Source organism: Camelus dromedarius, chromosome 2, assembly GCF_036321535.1.
Source record: "Camelus dromedarius isolate mCamDro1 chromosome 2, mCamDro1.pat, whole genome shotgun sequence".
NCBI lineage: Eukaryota > Metazoa > Chordata > Mammalia > Artiodactyla > Camelidae > Camelus > Camelus dromedarius.
The window spans coordinates 47,148,901-47,166,484 of NC_087437.1; the positions used below are offsets into that span (position 1 = coordinate 47,148,901).

At 35.9% G+C, this 17,584-nt stretch overlaps 1 protein-coding gene across 5 annotated transcripts in view; it reads left to right on the forward strand.

Moving 5' to 3' along the window:
- Positions 1 to 17,584, forward strand: part of KCNMB2 (potassium calcium-activated channel subfamily M regulatory beta subunit 2) — a 230,469-nt gene that overhangs the window by 26,078 nt on the left and 186,807 nt on the right. For 3 of the 5 annotated variants that reach the window (XM_064492901.1, XM_064492902.1, XM_031451424.2), the window contains one exon: positions 13,872 to 13,977. The exons of the other annotated variants lie outside the window; for them this stretch is intronic. In XM_064492901.1, the coding sequence (XP_064348971.1) occupies positions 13,958 to 13,977 (20 nt within the window). In that variant the 5' untranslated portion in view covers positions 13,872 to 13,957. The remainder of the gene's footprint in view (positions 1 to 13,871; positions 13,978 to 17,584) is intronic. 5 annotated transcript variants of the gene reach the window in all.

Below are 17,584 nucleotides of genomic sequence, written 5' to 3' on the forward strand. Positions count from 1 at the left end.
TTCATCTAATCCTCACATAAACCTTGAGAAAAAGATATTTGTGCCCATGTTATAACACAAGAAAATTAGAGCTCAATTTAGTAAACTTGCCCAACTCTCATATACTTTTGATGGATTACAAATCGATAAAAAATTACTTTGGAGAGTAATTCAGCAGAATCTATCAAAAATTTTAAGGAGCAAAATTATTGCTTCAGCAATTCCATTTATAGCCATTTATTCCTCAGGAAGACCTCCACAAGTGTGGGGGGATATTATGTACAATTGTCTCCACTGCAGTATTATTTGTAATATTGAAAATTTGCAGACAACCTAAAGGTCCTTCAGTAAAATAACAATGTATCTATATTCTAGAATACCTTGACTCCAATAAAAATATTGAAATAGATGAAGTGAAAAATAAAAAATATGGTATGTAGCAAATCAACTTTTTATTGATAAAGTGTATCTACATCTGTATGTATGTAATAAAAGGCCTGGACTAACATCTGCCAAGTGGTTGATAGTAGTTACATCTAGAGAATGAAAGTGAGGAGCTGGGATGACGAGATCATGTACTACTTCCTGCTCTTCTGTATTATTTAACTATTTTAAGTAAATATGTGCTGTTCCGTTCAAGAAAGATTAAAAGTCATAATGAAGGCAAAAATCATACAAGCAGCCACTGGCAATCAAGATTCAGCACAGTGCTTCCTCCAGAATCTACTTCTAAGTTTTACAGTGTGGCAGTCCTCTCCTGAAATGTGTTTATCTAAGGCAGAAAATGATACAAAGCAGAATTACCTGAGAGAGAAGGCAAAAATTTTCCAAGGAAAATCAATTAAAGCATGGACAGAGGCCATGGTAGCAACCATAAACATATCTTCCTGCCAAAAAAATAAACACACACTTCTAGACATGAAGATTTACACAAAACGGTGCTGTGTCATATAGTTTGTTTTCCCAAGAGTGCAGTTCTTTCCAGCAGTTCCAACTATTAAATTACCCTGACAGGCTTGGTCAGGTACACACAGCTATTGATTACACCACTTCCACATACACTTTATCAAAGTATTTATATCTCCAAATGTAAGCAGTTAGCATCTGCTCTGGCTTTTCTCAGATAGTGTCATGCTGAAAATCGGGATTCTCGTAAATCACATCATCACAGTATAAATCCCATGGTTGGCAGAATTTTGATTTTTAGAAGTACTACAATGTTTAACAACACTGAAGATTGTAATTGTTAGTGAGGGATAGAACCCTGAAACAGGCAACCAAGACAGAGAAGAACATGATTATAAGAAAATAAAAAATACTCCCAAAGTTCCAAGAATATTGAGAGTGGATAAATTAAACAAAATGATAATGAATTATCCCTTTAGAGCAGGGCAGACTCTCACTGACAGGGACGACCATAAGAATAAATTGAAGTATCCAAAGATGGTTGAACTAGCTGCCCTTTAGGGTCTTTCCTTCCCTTAGGTCCATGTCCCCTAAAACATCCATATAATAATGCAGGGAGTCTTTCTTGGGTGAGGATGCTTGGGTGAGGATATTTCAGCAAAAATTATTTTACTGAAGATACACTTACAATTCAAACTTTGCAAAAAGTCATGAAGCAGCTTTGTGCTTTAAAATGTGTATTCATATTCTACAGATTAACCACCACCTAATGGCTCCAAAGGAACAATTACAACAAAACACACTGGTGTTAGAATAATTGAGACGCATTCATTTAAAGATAAACTTCCTACTTCTTGTAGCTCTAGGTGATGAGGATGCATAATAATGCATAATCATATGAATTAACAAGATGCTTTCAAACCTTTCAGCACTTAACAAAGTAGTTAAATCATTTCCTAACCAACACATGCTGACTCTATCAAAGGTGCCTTTGGGATATCACCATTCTGGGTTCTCTTAGTCCCATCTTTACCCTTGCCAATATTTGACCAGAGGCAAAAAGGTCAGTGTAAGTAATTAGAGCTCCTGAGTGTGCATATATGTAAGTGTATATATATAAATACATTATATATAATATATGTAATATGTCTAAGTACCTCACTTAAGAAAGATATCATTTACTAGTCAATATCATCTGTTTGAAACCTACATGAGACCAAGGAAATAAAGGGAAAAAGTCCTGAGCAAGCAATAGAAATGTCAAAAGTAAAGATTAAGTAGACCACATAAATAATACATCTAGTGGTTTATGGAAGATATTCAATAAATAATCACTATATTATTATCATCATTATTGCCTCCACATGGCTATACAAAGGACCTGAAATCACTTATCCTAGAAAACTTACTTAGATTTAAAGCAGCTAAGAAGCAATCTACTGAAATGAAGGATGCATTTTGTTACAGCCAGGTCTACTTACAATAGCAAAGAGCTACAGTTAGCATTCTGACAATAAGGGAGAAAATATAGAGAAAATTATAAAAGGCAGGTATAATTCGAAAGAAAGAGTAGTGTAAGGCCATTTGCACCAGGAAAAATGGTTTAGAATACCTGAACGCCAGGGAGAATATGATTTGATCTTTGCAAAGCACACACTTCACGTTCTTAATGGCAACATCATGTTAAGAACAGCAGTTGTGGAGTTAGACAGATGTGAGTTCAAATCCCAACTTTATCTCCTTGTGGTTTTGTGATCTTGGCTAAGTTATTTAACCATTCTGATCCTCATTTTACTTCTCTCTTAAATAAGGATTGTATTGTATCTCTTCCATCACAGAAGTAGGTCTAAATGAAATGTTAAATGTAAAAGGCTAACACAGAGACCACCATATGGAACCCACTTATTAAATAGTTGCTATATTATTATTACTATGCTTTACTTAAAACATGGAAACATATAATGCATTTTAAAAGATCTCTTTAACTAGTTCAATGCTATAAAGTAATTTTATCACTTAAGGGGGTAATTTTCAGTTACCTAGAAAATTAACATATGGAAAGTCTAATTCCCACATGTTCCTGCCATGAATATAAAGACTTGGTTTATAATGTAATATATAATCAGACACAGATAGATATGAAGATATGTAATCAAAAGGCAGAAAAAAGAATAGTGTCTTTTTCTCCCCTTTATCTGGGTCAAAGCAAGTTTGCAAATGTTTCAGAGTTAAAAGACGAATAATTGTTGAAACTAGAATAGTCACTACACTTCTGTAAGTGTAACTATACTGGCTTGGAAGTGTATTTCTGCTATTTTTTTCATGACACTTCTCTGTTTATCCATTTAAAATCACAGACAAAATGCAAATCCCTCCAAGTATACACTTATAAATGCCAGTGATATCTCAAGCATCCAGTATGAGAGGATGGAATTCCTTCTTGAAAGAGTACAAAACCTTCTGATGACATTCATGCTATGATCACAGGAATATTCACTCAGTTTAACAGTCAGTATTTCACAGCTCTTAAAAGAAGTGATTAAAAAAAAAAAAGGCAGAGGGAGAAGTACAGTATAAGCAGTGCCTCCCCAGTGCTTGAAAGACACTCAAGGAGTACCCATTGAACTAATAAATATTTATCCTAACTGGAGTATTCAGTGAAATCTTTAAGATGATAGGTTGAGTGATAGATAGGTAGATGAAATTAGGACTTGGTTCAAAAGAATTGAGTCTCTATATTATACAGAACTCAGGATTTAAATGGCAGAAACAAACATATCTAAGCAAATATGAAATATACTGGCTTCTTAAGTAAAAATGTCAAGAGTTGCCCAGCCTTGGCATCGGTAGATCCAGCTGCTCCAAAATATCCTCTATTTCTTGGCTCCTTTTCTTTTGGACTGACTACATCTTCCAGAAGTCTTTCTCCATGTATTAAGAGTAGGCAGCCACCATCAGTTTCAGACTTACATAGACTTTGCCCTCAGAAAGACAGAGAGGATCTCTCTTCAAACATCCAAATAATTATCCCAAAAGGAATTCAAGGGCCCCTGCTTGGATTAAATTGGCCCTGCATTGATCACAATGACCAATTATAGTGGTTAGAAAGATAGGGCATTTTTTTGCCACCTTGGCTCATGTGACTGCATCTGTGTGGGGAAGGAGAGGAGTGCTCTTCTCTCTAGAATCCTGTGATGAGAGAAAGGAGCAATTTCCCAAAGAATAGGATGTCAAGGAAACAAAATAATAGACGTCAACTATCGTTCCCTACTGTAATTATTTTTATATCTTCTGTATGTTCTCTCCTTGAGCCTCCAAAATACTGTAGTCAGTTGTTACATGCCCCAGACCGCCTCAGGACCTATGTTTTCTCAGGGTAGGGAATGTGTTTTCCTCACCACGTGGAACACTGAACATTGTAAGCACTCTTTAATTTAAGGGGATAACATATATAAAAACACTTTGTAAGTGGTAAAGAATTCTACCAATGTAAATATTTAGGGGGATGGGATACATTTAATTGTCTTTGACCTTCTGAGAGAGTTGAAGACATCAGAACTTCTACCTCAAAATTCAGTCATCCTGAGCAATCATGCAGGACTGATTCTGCCAATGGTTTTTGTATCTATGCTTCCTTCAACTCATATCTTTTTATTGCTTGCCTTTTTTCCTGATCTATATCATAAAGGGGCTGAAAAATGAAATAATCATGTTACTACCCAGAAGTATAACTCTCACAGTACACTGTTCCCGTTCCTGACATTGAGCAAGATACCTAGAATGCAGCCACATGTGCTTTCCTTTTTGTTAGTTATCACATTTAATCTGGTCTGCACAGGCTCTTTCTTCTATAAATGATGGTTTCTCTTAATACACAGAATGAGTTAGTTTGTGGCTAATACTCCCAGTATATTTTCAGCACCTTGCAAGTCATCACTAACTTGAAAGTTCTGCCTATCAGAACTTCTAAGCTTCTCTCTTAAGGTTTTCTGGTTTTCATGTATTTAAAATTATGTTAGAGAAACAAATTATAACTCTCTAAAGGAGGACCATGCATTACACATTATTTTTAAATCATTCACCATGCCCTGCTACGAAAAAAAAAAAAGAAGCAGCTCGTAAGAGTGGATTTTTATTTAGCTTGAGAAAGGAAAAGTGAGTGGAGAAAATGTGGAAATGCTTCATTAACGATAAAACTAGAAAATCAAGTCTTATTAAAATTAACACTGTAGCAACAGAAGCTCATTGTAATTAAAATATTTCAAAGTTCTTTCTGGACTGAGATCAATAATGATGCCTTTTGCCTTTGCTAAAAGTTTCCTTTGTTCATAAATCAGCATAATAAAGGCTTTACCCCTTAGTTCCTGTCCACTTCATTATCAACAGCCATTGTGGAGGGGGAAAAAAGGCTGAACACTTGATCCTGAAGCAAAGAGTAAATGGAAAGAGAGCAAAAAGCATTAGCAAAAACCTCCTCACAAAGAAACGCTGTCAAGAGAAATATGAAATGTGGCAGTTTTCTTTTTTATAAAAAGAGGAGGAAATAAGTAATCAAATCCATGGACTTTACCAAGAACAAAACGGGCTTTGACCAAAAAGATATACTACCTTACATTACAAGTTACATAAAAGTTTTTACCTGTATCACCTTATAGAGTGTAATCATTCAACAAATTTATGAAGTGGATATTATATTTTTATCAGATTGGGAAGCTGAAATTCAGACTTCAAGTGTTTTTCCCAAGAGAGAAAGCTAGTCATCTTCTGACTTAAACATTTTGTGCTTTTTCCATTACACCATGTCTCCCCTGTTGCCCTCCACAAATGAACCACATACTTTTAAAACACTGAGGCCTTATGTGCCTCTTGAATACAATCTCAAATTTATTACACTTCCATTCTTTCTATTTTTTTAGTTGCCCCATGTATATACATGTATATATATAGGGTATAGTTTTATTCCTCAAGTATTTTTTTCTATAACTCTCCTTTTGACTAGCATCATCTAAAATATAGATGACATCTAATAATTTAGATAATGTGATTGGAATAAGACATAAATTATGGTTATAAAATAAAATAACCCCAGTTTTTTCTTATGATAGATGCTTTAGAGTATTATATAAGAAGAACTGGAAAAGCGTGTTATGCAGTAAAATGTGTCAGCATTGCCTACAATCAAATAATTTAGATCTAACACAAGCTTTATCATCAATTTGCAGCATAGATGAGAAATAAGGGCAGAAGGAAAAGTCAATGTAAATGTGCAAGCATGAAATGAGACCTCAATGAGCTTGCATCCTAATTATAGAGACAAGGAAGATCCACTTAAAACATTGATTATGTCTCTCCATGCAAGTTCACCTAACTAGGGAGGAAATGGCCTCAAAGTTCCATTACTTCAGTCATCTTTATGATACAGGTTAATCTGAACCCCTCAATTCAGTACATTGGACAGCATCTTGGCTTTAAAAAAGAGAGCCATCTACTGGCCGTGAACCTGAGCAGTCTTGGTACAGTACTGCTTGGAGTTTCAAATCTTCGGATTCTAAAATTAAGAAGAAAAACAAAATTCTTTGTGATGCTCTTTTTTTTTTTGGACATTTTTTTATCATCATAGTGAGATCTATGGATATTCATTTTAGTTCCCTTAAGCAGGACAAGCCAGTTCATGCAGCTTTGGACAAAGGTAACTGACTAGAGCTCAACAGTTCTCTTCTCTTGGGCTCTAGTCAGTTCTATATAATCCTGCCACAGTAATTACTTTGCAGATAAAGAGAACATAAAATATGGCTAAGCTTTTAAGATTACCAGAGTTTCAAATGCTTTCAAGTTTCGCTGGAAATGCTTTGAAGTTCCAATTCTAATGCTGATGTATCTTTCCAAGCAACCTCTAATAATGTGTTAAGTAAATATTCAGTGATGGAATATTGAAGGAATATTTGTAAGTGAGGTGAATTGTATGGATGTGTGAATCTACATTTTCCTGTAGATATAATTTCATAGCCTAATTGAGTCAGTTAAATGAGCAAGTGATATGATTCCACCTGAAATTCTCTTTCCTCTGTACAAAATTATTTCCCTTTTTTAAAGGTGTAATTAAAAATAAATCATGTGCTCTGATCCAACTACCGTTCTTTAGCATGTATTCCATGCAGCTAATCCTAGAAAATGTCTTGTTGCTTGAAGAAACAATCATTGTAGCATTCAAAATGGTAAAATTTTCACCATCACTCATAAAAGTTAATTCTTACATTTGTACATCAATTTATACAGTGGAAAACAAATCAGAGAGGGATAAACCTAAGATAGTAAGTTAGTTTCTAGAGTAGATAGTTGTACTTAAGCATTTTGAAGAAAGATTGTCTAATAATGTTCTAATGATCATCTAATAATGATCTCTTGCTATTGGTATTCTTCAGGAATACCTTGTTTTGAAAGCATACATAAATTAACCACTTCTGTACTTAAGACATTATCTCAGTGGATTCTCACAATGACCATTTAAAATAGATAAGGTGGGAATCACTTACCCCATTTTAAGGATGAACAAACTGAGGCTCAGAGAAATCAGTTAACTTTTCAAAGTCACGTAACTAGTGTGTGCTAGAACTGGATCTTAAGCCCAGTTCCACAGATTCAAGCCCTATTCTACACCACTATTCCTCATGTTCCTATGAACACACATTATCAGACACACCTTCTCCATGAAAGTAGGAAATAATCCACTTGCCTCTCTTCACATGTGTTCACATATTCTGCAGTGTATCTCCACTTTATTTTCCTGTGCTGAAGTGAAGACAGGGATAGGCAGGTGGACAGGTAGACATAATGTGCTTTCTGGAATGGTATTTAATCATTTGCTTAAACTTGTTCTAGCCAATAACCCTTAATTTCTGAACTTTAAAATTGCTATGTGTGTGAACAATAATAATAGCAATTGATAGTAATATATTATTTCACTTGCAATCTTTGCTCTAAAATGCTGTCAACACATATCAATTTGAGGAATAATCTCCCCATCCCAGCCTTGCCCCCACCGCATTACCTTTGATATTGTGAAACTCTGAACTTGCCATTCCTTTTTCAAAACCTCCCAATGGTTCCCTAGTTTCCTCAGGATAAAGAATACATTTCTTAGGCTGACCTTCCAAGCCATCCATGAACTAATCATCCTTTCCTTTCCAAACTCCTTCTCCAACACTTGCCTTTCTTTTTCCAGTTAAAATGAATAACTTTGCAGTTATCCAGGATAGTCCATATCATTTTACTTCACCACATTTCTGACTATAATCTCCCTTCTTTTCTAAACTCTACTCTTTCTTCAAAAACTCTACTCTTTTCTATCAAAAACTCTACTCTTTCTTCAAAGCCAGTTCAAGCGTCTGTCTGTAAGATTCCTCGAGCATCTTTCTGCTCCTCCACAAAGCCGGGTTGATGATTCTCTCCTTTGTCCACATCTAGATTAGAGTTAACTATTAGATTCTACGTTGGCACCTATCACAGGATTTTGTAATCAGTTGTTTGAGTGTATCTTTCTATGTTTTATCTTATTGCCCCTGTTCCTAGCACAATACATTGCAATATATAGCAGGTGCTTGATAAATGTTTACCAAATAATTAGTGAAAGCATGAACAGCCATTTAAGAAATACCCATTAAGAAATGGGTATTCTAAAGAAACATATGAGTAGCTAAGAAACAGAAATTCGTGATTTTTTCAAGGCACTACCACCTGAAGACCAAATGTTATTCTTACACTCTATTCTATCTAATATTAATGTAAGATTACCAAGTATCTCCAACATATGAGATCACAATCATCTCATGAGAATGAAAAAGGAGATTTATTCATCTTATGCAAAATTCTAGTGCTGTCTCTTCTGCCCTTGAGCAAGACTTGTAATCTTTTGCATTTTGGTTGTTGGAATACTTTTATCACCCCTCTTCAGTTTTGTATCTTTAAAAGTAAAATAGCAAGATGAAACAAAGGGAAATTCCAGTGTTTTTGAGGCAAATATGAATCCTTTGGATAATGAATGACATTATGGACCCCAGAGTCAGTCCTCTGAACACCACTTACATAGTAAGAAATGCAGTCACCAAATCTGAAGAACCTCATTGAGATATAGTATGAAAAGTTATGATTTTGAAGAATAAAATCTAAACAAAGGCTTGGAATAAATAAAAGAAATGGATCTAGCACCTAGTTCACTAATTTTATAATTGAATGCCTGCTTTTAGTGTTCTTTTTGATCACTTATTTACAAATTCATACAACAAAATAGGAGGTTCTCCAGAAACTATTGTGGACATTGTGAGGGTTATAATGCAAATATAACCACAAATAGAAATATTTGAGAAAATATTTACATACATACATATTTGAGGAAAGAAATATTTCAAATAACAACTCCAAAATTCATAACTTAAGGTCTAATTCATTAGTATAAATAACTGTAATCAGAGTTCATGGAAATTCTTTACATTAAATCTTAAAATCAGTTCAATATTGGAACAAAGATTTTATTTTGCAAAAATGTTATGATGCACCATACTAAATGCTATAAGCAATGCAATAAACAAGACTTAGTCTCTGCCTTCTAGATACTGAGTGTCTAATAGCAAAGGTAAAGCATTTGTACAAATAAACCCTGAGTCATGCTAAAAGAGAGATCAACATAGATCAAGTACAGAAACTCCCCATCCAGAGGAAATCAAGAACCACTTTATAGAGAGGAGTTACTCTCAGGAACAAATGGCATAATATGCATTAAAGCACTCTAAAACCATAAAATCTTGTTCCAAGGTTAGATGATTTTTTTCAAGAACAGAATGGAACATGTTACATTCTAAAGTACACATCAGGAAGGATAGCTGACTGAGGTACTTTCAGGTGTAAAAACAGGTCCACTAAGGGTACACAAACCAAGGAAACACATTTTATCACAGACAAGAAGATGCCAGGCAGAGCAGGTCCTCCTGGAGGAAGAGCCAGAAGCAGAAGCTTGTTTACAGACCCAGGTGGCAGTGAGGCCCCAGACAGCAGGGCTTGTGCCTCCTTACTCTTTGTCTCCACCACTTTAACTTGGCTCTTCACAGGGCTCCTCTTCCTCTCACTACAGAACCTCGTGAGCTTTCTTTCTCCCCTGCATATCTTTTCTCTCTCTCTGCTTTATGAGCACTTCTTCATACTCTACCTGTGCTTACCCAACTTGGCCTCAGACTCTACCTTAGGGCTGCTCTCTATACGTTGTCTTTTATACCAGGCCATGTCATACATTCCTGTGGAACTTAAGGATTGGCTGCCCTTAAATCAGGTGCCCAACCATTGTCCAGCTGGCTTTGATCATCAGGAGGAACGGGTCATGTGGCTCAAAGTATGACTGTTTGGTTTTTCTCTTTCATCCACACATTCATTAATTCACTCATCACCTTTTGTTCTATGTACTAGATGACACAATTTTTTATTAAAGATGAACAAGATTTTTTATTAAAGTCCCTGCCTTCATGATGCTTTCATTCTAGTTGGGAGAAACAATAATAAGAGTAAGAAAATAAACAAATGAGATAAATTCAGCTGGTGGTAAATGCTATGGAAATATTAAATATATAATAAGAATACCTGGGAGTGGGGAGGGGGAAGAGATGCTAATTTTAGCAGGGTAAGGTTACAGAAGGAAGTTGTACCCAATAATTAAGAGGAATAGAATGAGCAGTGTGGTTCAGTAGTGGGTTATGTAATAACCATAAGAAAAATTTAGCAAGACTACTAAGATATTACACTAGTTCTCCTCCCAACCAAGTTTAAAATGAATATATCAAGCTTAAAATATGTATACTAGCTATTACGAGCTATGAATAATCAATTTACAAACATGTAGAAGCATAAATCCAAGATGATGAAAATAAGTTCTAGTGACAGTAAGAAATGACAGCAATTGGCTAGGATTCCTACTCCACAGGATTATTGATATGGTAAAAGCCAATACGATATAAGGAATGTAAAAGCAATTTTAGACAATAAGGGATTATGATCATTACTAGTATAAAGTAGAGTGAAGGGAAGAACATTGGATCCCAAGCCAGGTAGATAACAACCAATCCTACATTTTTTGAAACTGTGAGTAATCCAAAAACGCTTATAATACGTACTCATGGTGTTCAATGGAGAGTGCATTATCAAGACTAGTTTCACTGGGAAAAACTTTATTTGCATATATTTATGTCATCCCTTTTAGGAACATCATTTTAAATCAAAGTCCCTACACTTCACCATTTATTTAGCCTTAGTGCATTGTAATTTCCACAGCTCTATCTCATCAAAATATAATTTTTATCGGAAGTTTTTGCCCAAATTTAGAGGTTACATTCTCAAGTTCTGCCAGCTTTTATGTATCACCCTAAGCTCATACAAATCAGATAAGTAGATTGACTAAAATATTTTAATTACTTTCTTATTATAGGCATGATCATGTAATTACCAGATCATGGATCATCTAGTTTTACAAATACAGTTGGAAATCATTCAACAGGTCTCTTATTTCAGATGACCTTCTCCCACATGCATCACTAATTCCCCTTCAAGTTAATTTACATTGAACTTTCCCCTGCAGAATGATTCTTTTTTTTTTCTACATCATTTTTGTATGTCTCCTTTAGATATTCCAGAAATAGAGGACTTTGTATATGATTTTGTTTATATATACATTTATAAGAAGTAAATAACAATTTCTCTTGGTGCAGAGAAAGACCTGGATTAAGTATTATTTTCATCACTAAATGGCTCACTGGCCATAAGCAAGTTATTTAACTTTTCTGAAACTCAGCTTCTCAGTGGTAGAATTTATGATTAAAAGAGAGATTGGTGTATAGAAAATTTGGGACACAAAATAAGAACTTAATGATCTTAGTCTTCTTTTAAGATGGAATAATTTTCCATAAGTACAACTGATTATAGAAGGAAAGAGAAATAATGTACTTTGAGTTCAATATAATGTATGATTTAGAACTTTTAAGTGAACAATCTTAAAGTACACATCTTTACTTGATGGATGAAATGTCTGCCTTAGTGTTATTAATACATATTAAAATGAAAGTTTCAGAAATTTAAAAAGTTATTATAAAAATTGCTGTTGTACTTACAGGATAACTGACTGTTTAATATATGATCCATCTGCTATATGCTTTTCACAAAGTAATGAAAGCAATTACATTATAATATTTGGCTAATCCTATACTAATCATTGGCTAAATCTTATTTTCTCATCTAAACCAGAATTAAGTTATACAAATATAAAAAGGAAACTCAATAATGGTAGGTTTCAGTCTCTTTTTGACTGAGAATTTATCAAAAATATTATTTAATTCAGTAGTTAAGATGGTATTCTGTGATTATAAAGACTCAGTTCAGAAATTTGAACTATTATTTTCAAATATGACTGAGTCACAAAACGTTAGAACAATAATGATTTGCCTTTGATTAGATCTTTCACCATGATGACCTCAAGAGAATAGAATTTGGCAGCAGAAGATAAATTTCCTTCCCAAACCTAAAATTTACTTGCTGTGTGATCCTGGAAAATTCCTTAACCTTTCTGAACCTCAGAACTATCATTAATAAGAGTGGGAATAACACCTACTCTACTCTCTTCACAGGGCTATTTTGAGTAACAAATGAGATAATGCACATAAAAGCACTCAGAAAACCCTGAAACCAAAATAGGAAGAAACTAGGCAGAGACAGTGGTTCCTTTCTTTGAGTTCCCAAGCAGGCTAGTCACTGCACTCCACAGTATTATAATTATCTGCTCTCATGGCCTAAAAGTGATACAATAGCAGGAGAAGAGTAGGCTGTGAGGCTCTAGACTAAACCACCTGCTCTCAGCAGCCAGGAAAACCTTGGTCAAAATCATTTATTTAAACAGAAACAGTGTTATTTTTGTGATCTTCTGTCATGTCCAGCTTCTACAAGGGAACTAACAAAGGAGATATACAGAAGGAAAAAGGCAGCTAGCCAAGAGGCTGTCCTGGCTGATGGGGTTAACACCTCTGCTTCAAGAAGGTGATGAAAGGAGTAAGCTCATGGTTGTTACATCCCAGCCAGCAGATAAGTTTAGTGGCTCCAGAGTAGTCCACTGTTCACTACGAAAATCCCTGAACAAGAGTGATAAATTGGCCCAAGGTTTGAGTAGTAAAGGATGATTACATTTATAGGCTAAGATCAGTTGGTGAGGCTTAGTGGGCGAGGTTGCCCCAGGCAACAGTTGTACTCATCTTACCAGAGAGAGCCTGTTCAACCTCACACATGTTCTCTCCCTCTCCTTCCCTCTCCAAGAACCAAAGTTTGTATTGAAAAAGAACCCCTATTTCTTGATTTGAGACCAAATAGTCGGATTTCTATTATATTAATATCAAGTAAGCCGGAGCTACTCAAATGCACTCTCCTGAGCAAAGGACAAGTTAATTATTACACCTGCTGTTTTGCACTGGCAAAAGATTTCAATACCTCCCTCCCTCCTCCTCAAAAAACAAACAGAAACCATCTGAGGCAGAGGCAGTGTTTATATACTGTATTTGTGTGCACCCATCACTGTCCTTACCTCTAACAAGGAGTGTTTGTCTGCCAACATTTTCAGATTTAGCAGCAGGGCTCTTGACAGTCTAAGAGAGGGGTCCACAGAGGAAAATCCATCATCCGATTAAGGCTTTTGGGCAAATTAAAACTCTCTGGACAGGATCCTCTTTCCTTCACTTAGTTTTCAGGGAACAGAAAGCAGATTATCTCTCCAGGCAATTATCAGCTCTAAAAGTGCTTGTGGTTTGAACTTTGGCAGAACTTGTTGAAGACAGCATCATCATAATACACTTGAACAAACTCTAATTCCAGTGGCTCTTTTGTCCCACGTGAGGCATGATGAAATTTATGAAGGTCTGTTTTCCTCCCTCAGGCTCACTCCTTTTTTTTTTTTTTTTCTTTTTCCACAGAGCCAATCTGCATCACTTAAGTCCAAACTATTATATTAACCATCCTTTTCACTAGACTAGAGAACTTCTTTTTAATTGTCCATGTCATGGCCACCATGCATCAAAGGTAGGATCATTATTTTCCACTTATTTTCTCTTCTAGACACCCAAATTCTTGTAGGAAGAGTTTTTATGATTGGGAAGAGGAGAGAGTCAGAGTCTGGGTGCAGATTTCATCAGTAGCAGTTTGATCTGGGTCTTTGACTATACCAAGCCTCAGACACTTCTTATAATACTGTATTCAGAGTTCAGTCTGACTTGTTTTCCTTACAGATGTAGGGAGGACTGAAAGGGACTTGATCCAGAAATTTGGGCATCCGATGGAAGCTGCCTGAGTAATTTTGCATTTTCAATTATTAAAGCAATATAATGTTAGTTTTCTGGGGCACTGTTGTCTCACTTAAAACATGTATAAACTGCTTTATTAGAGATTATAGCCCTACTGGGAAAGAAAGCAAAAGTGATCATTTATATGATAATGTGAGCTGATAATTTAGGAATGATTCATTCTCATAAATGTTCCAAAACTGCATGTAAGTTTATTACTTACAGAAGTCCCATTCAGAAAGTAAGGCCTTTTATAAAACAATCTTTGACCTTTTTTTCTGTATGGTAGAGTAGCATATAAAACTTAGTGAGACTTTAGGGTATAAGCCACAGCTCCCCTTCCTGCTGTTTCTCTGCTCTTTGCTTCATTCACACGGATGTGTAGTTGGCATGGGCACATTAATGGAGCAAGAGGGGATTTTGTGGGGAAATTCAAGTTTGGAATGGGGACTTGACTAGATGAATTATAACATTTCTTCCAACCCTGACTTTCTCCTGCCTTGAACAGGAGTTAGAAATATTTTCCAGCTGCAAAGACCTGCAGAGATCCAAATCAAAAAAGAATTTTGTGGTATGTCATTGGACAGGAAAAAAAAAGATAGTAATTGTGGTTATAGGTCAAACAGGGAGTCTGAGGATGAACTATTTTAGTCAACATTTTATTTCAGCTTAAAATAAATCTTGGGTCTTTAAAAGTCAGTTTTTGAAGGCAGTCTGTTATGTTATAATCTATCTCAGAAGAGGACAGGGAGGCAGGGGAAGGTGGAGGGATAGGAGATTCTAGAGCCATGTAACCAAAGATGGAATCAACAGTCTCTACTAATGAATAAATAAGCAGGGCTGATACAAGGTAAAAGTGAAACACGGTAAAAGTGGATAAAGATCTTGCCTATTTAGATAGATAGATAGACAGACAGATAGATAGATAAAAAATAGAAAAATAGGTAAAAGATAGATAAAATACATTTTTTCTAAATATTTTTCTTTTCAATGTTTTTCTAGTAGCCTAAGTTATGTATGATTACATATCCTTTACATTACCTTCACAAGAAGTTAACCATTCCTAAGATGTTATTGAATATTTTTTCTATATTTACATATATTTTGTGTCAGTTCTTAATTTTTATAGTCAAATATGCCAGTCTTTTCCTTTATGGTTTCAGGGTTTGATGTCAAGATTATAAAGTTATTCTGCTATACTTTTTCTAAGACAATATAGATTTTTTGTTTTAGAATTTTAATCTACCCAGAATTTGTTTTGGATGCTATGAGAGAAATATTCTTTTTTCTGTCAAGTGGGTATAGTAAAACAGTCTTTTTCCTTTACTGATTTGAAATGCCACACTTAGCATATAAACATAATAGTTGGGATGAAGGGTATGATCTGCACCCTATTCTGCTCCATTGGTTTATTTATCTGTTTCTCTACTGATACTGTATGGGTGTTAACTTCTTTGGGTTTTGTACTAAATTTTTCTATCTACTGGGGAAAATCATTAACCATTTTGACAGATAACCTCCTAATAAATTTTCCAGCACAGGTTAGTTATCCCAGGTTAGGCTAAGGCCCCAGGAAGTATTAGGAAACAGAGGGTATAAGAAGGACCCCTGGGCTCCAAGAAGCTCTCTCCCTCAGTAGACAGAATTTAGTGAGCTAACCACATTTTCCAGTCATCTTTCTGACCGAGGTGTCCACGGACTCTGCTTGACCCACTAGGAGACGGCAGGTAACAGAGCACCTTCCCAGGCCAAAAAAGTCATCTTGACCAGATTCAGTCCCTGCCTTTAAGGAGCACATAGCATAGCAGGGAAAAGCACCCAGATAGAAAAGGTTCTCATTCCACCTAGAAGTTGAATGAGAGGTTAAAAGCCCTGCCACCGTCATCTGAGGTAAAAGCAGGAGAGTCTTTTGAGATAGATAAAAAATTTTCAGGAAACTCTGAGCAGAGAAATGGCAGAAAGTAACTAGAACTCTGCCCACAGAGTTTGTTAGCAAACCTCAAATGAAAGCTTCTTCACTTACTTCTCACCACATATTCCTCTACAGAAGCAAACTGGTCTTTGTGGAAAGGGACCCTTGTTAAAATAATGCTATTTATTAAATGTTTATTATGTTCCAGAAACGCATACACACATAAGCGTGTGTGTGTGTGTGTGTGTATAATTTTAGAATTTATCATTTTGTTTTACATATCTATATATCGTGTGTGTGTGTGTGTATATCTTCACTTATTCATGACAAACACGCTGGGAGGTAGCTATTAGGACTTTCATTTCATATCTAAAGGCACTGAGGCTCAGTTCACAGCATCATCACACTACTTGGAGGACATTAGGTAATTACTACACTCCTCTAAGCCTCAGGCTCCTCGTAGAGAAAACAAAAGGACTGACATGAGTGATTTATTAGATAATGGATATAAAACATGTAGCACAGGGCCTGGCGCACAGACTGTGCTCAACAGCTAGTAACTGCTCAGGTCACACCAGTATTAAATGACCAAACAGTCTATGTGAATAAAGTGATTCCCCTTTGGGCTCAAATTGAACACTAAATTCTTATTAGGTTGGGTTTTTTTTTACCCATCTCCTATAGCCAAAAGAAAAAAAAAAGTGCTTTAATAAAAGAAAGGTAAGTTTATCTGAAAAGAAAATTATTTAAGATATAAGCTCATTGTGAAACAAATGTAACAGGTTTTTACGGCAACATTCCAACTGTTCAGCTTTCACCTTCCAAGCCCTTGAGTCGGGTAAGCAGGTTTCTAGACCCCAGATTTCTGACAGAAGCATCAAAAATCACTCAATTTTGTCAGTGCACTTGTTTTTACCCAAATTCACAAACATGGAAGCCTGTGAGGGTCCAGATGGATAACCAACTGCCTCCACACCCCACAGACCATCCCTGCCTCTAATCCCCAAGGACAGTCCGGATGGCTCAGAGACAGCCCACATGCCCCAGGGACTCAGTCGCTGCTTTCTTTCAGCTGAGCCCTGCCAGAATCCATCCACATCTGAAAAGGGGCTGTGTGAAGCCATCTGGAGGGGCCATGACCCAGTCAGGTCCAAGTATTATAACCTGGGCCCAGAGAAGGTGTTCAATAAGTGGACCTGCTGGTTAACTGGTTGAAGTGGCAGGGCAAGGTGCAACCTAAATTCAGAACTCCATTCTTCCATTCTCTAAAGAAAGAGGTTTGAAGAAAGTCCTAACAGTTTAAACTGTTCGTTTCGAGCTAGAAACCTTCCTAATGATCTTCTTATCTAAACCTACATAGAGGTGTGATCAAGTCAAATCTGCTTGCATATCAACACACTGAAAATGACAGGCCCAAAAGAGTGGCAGTGAGAGG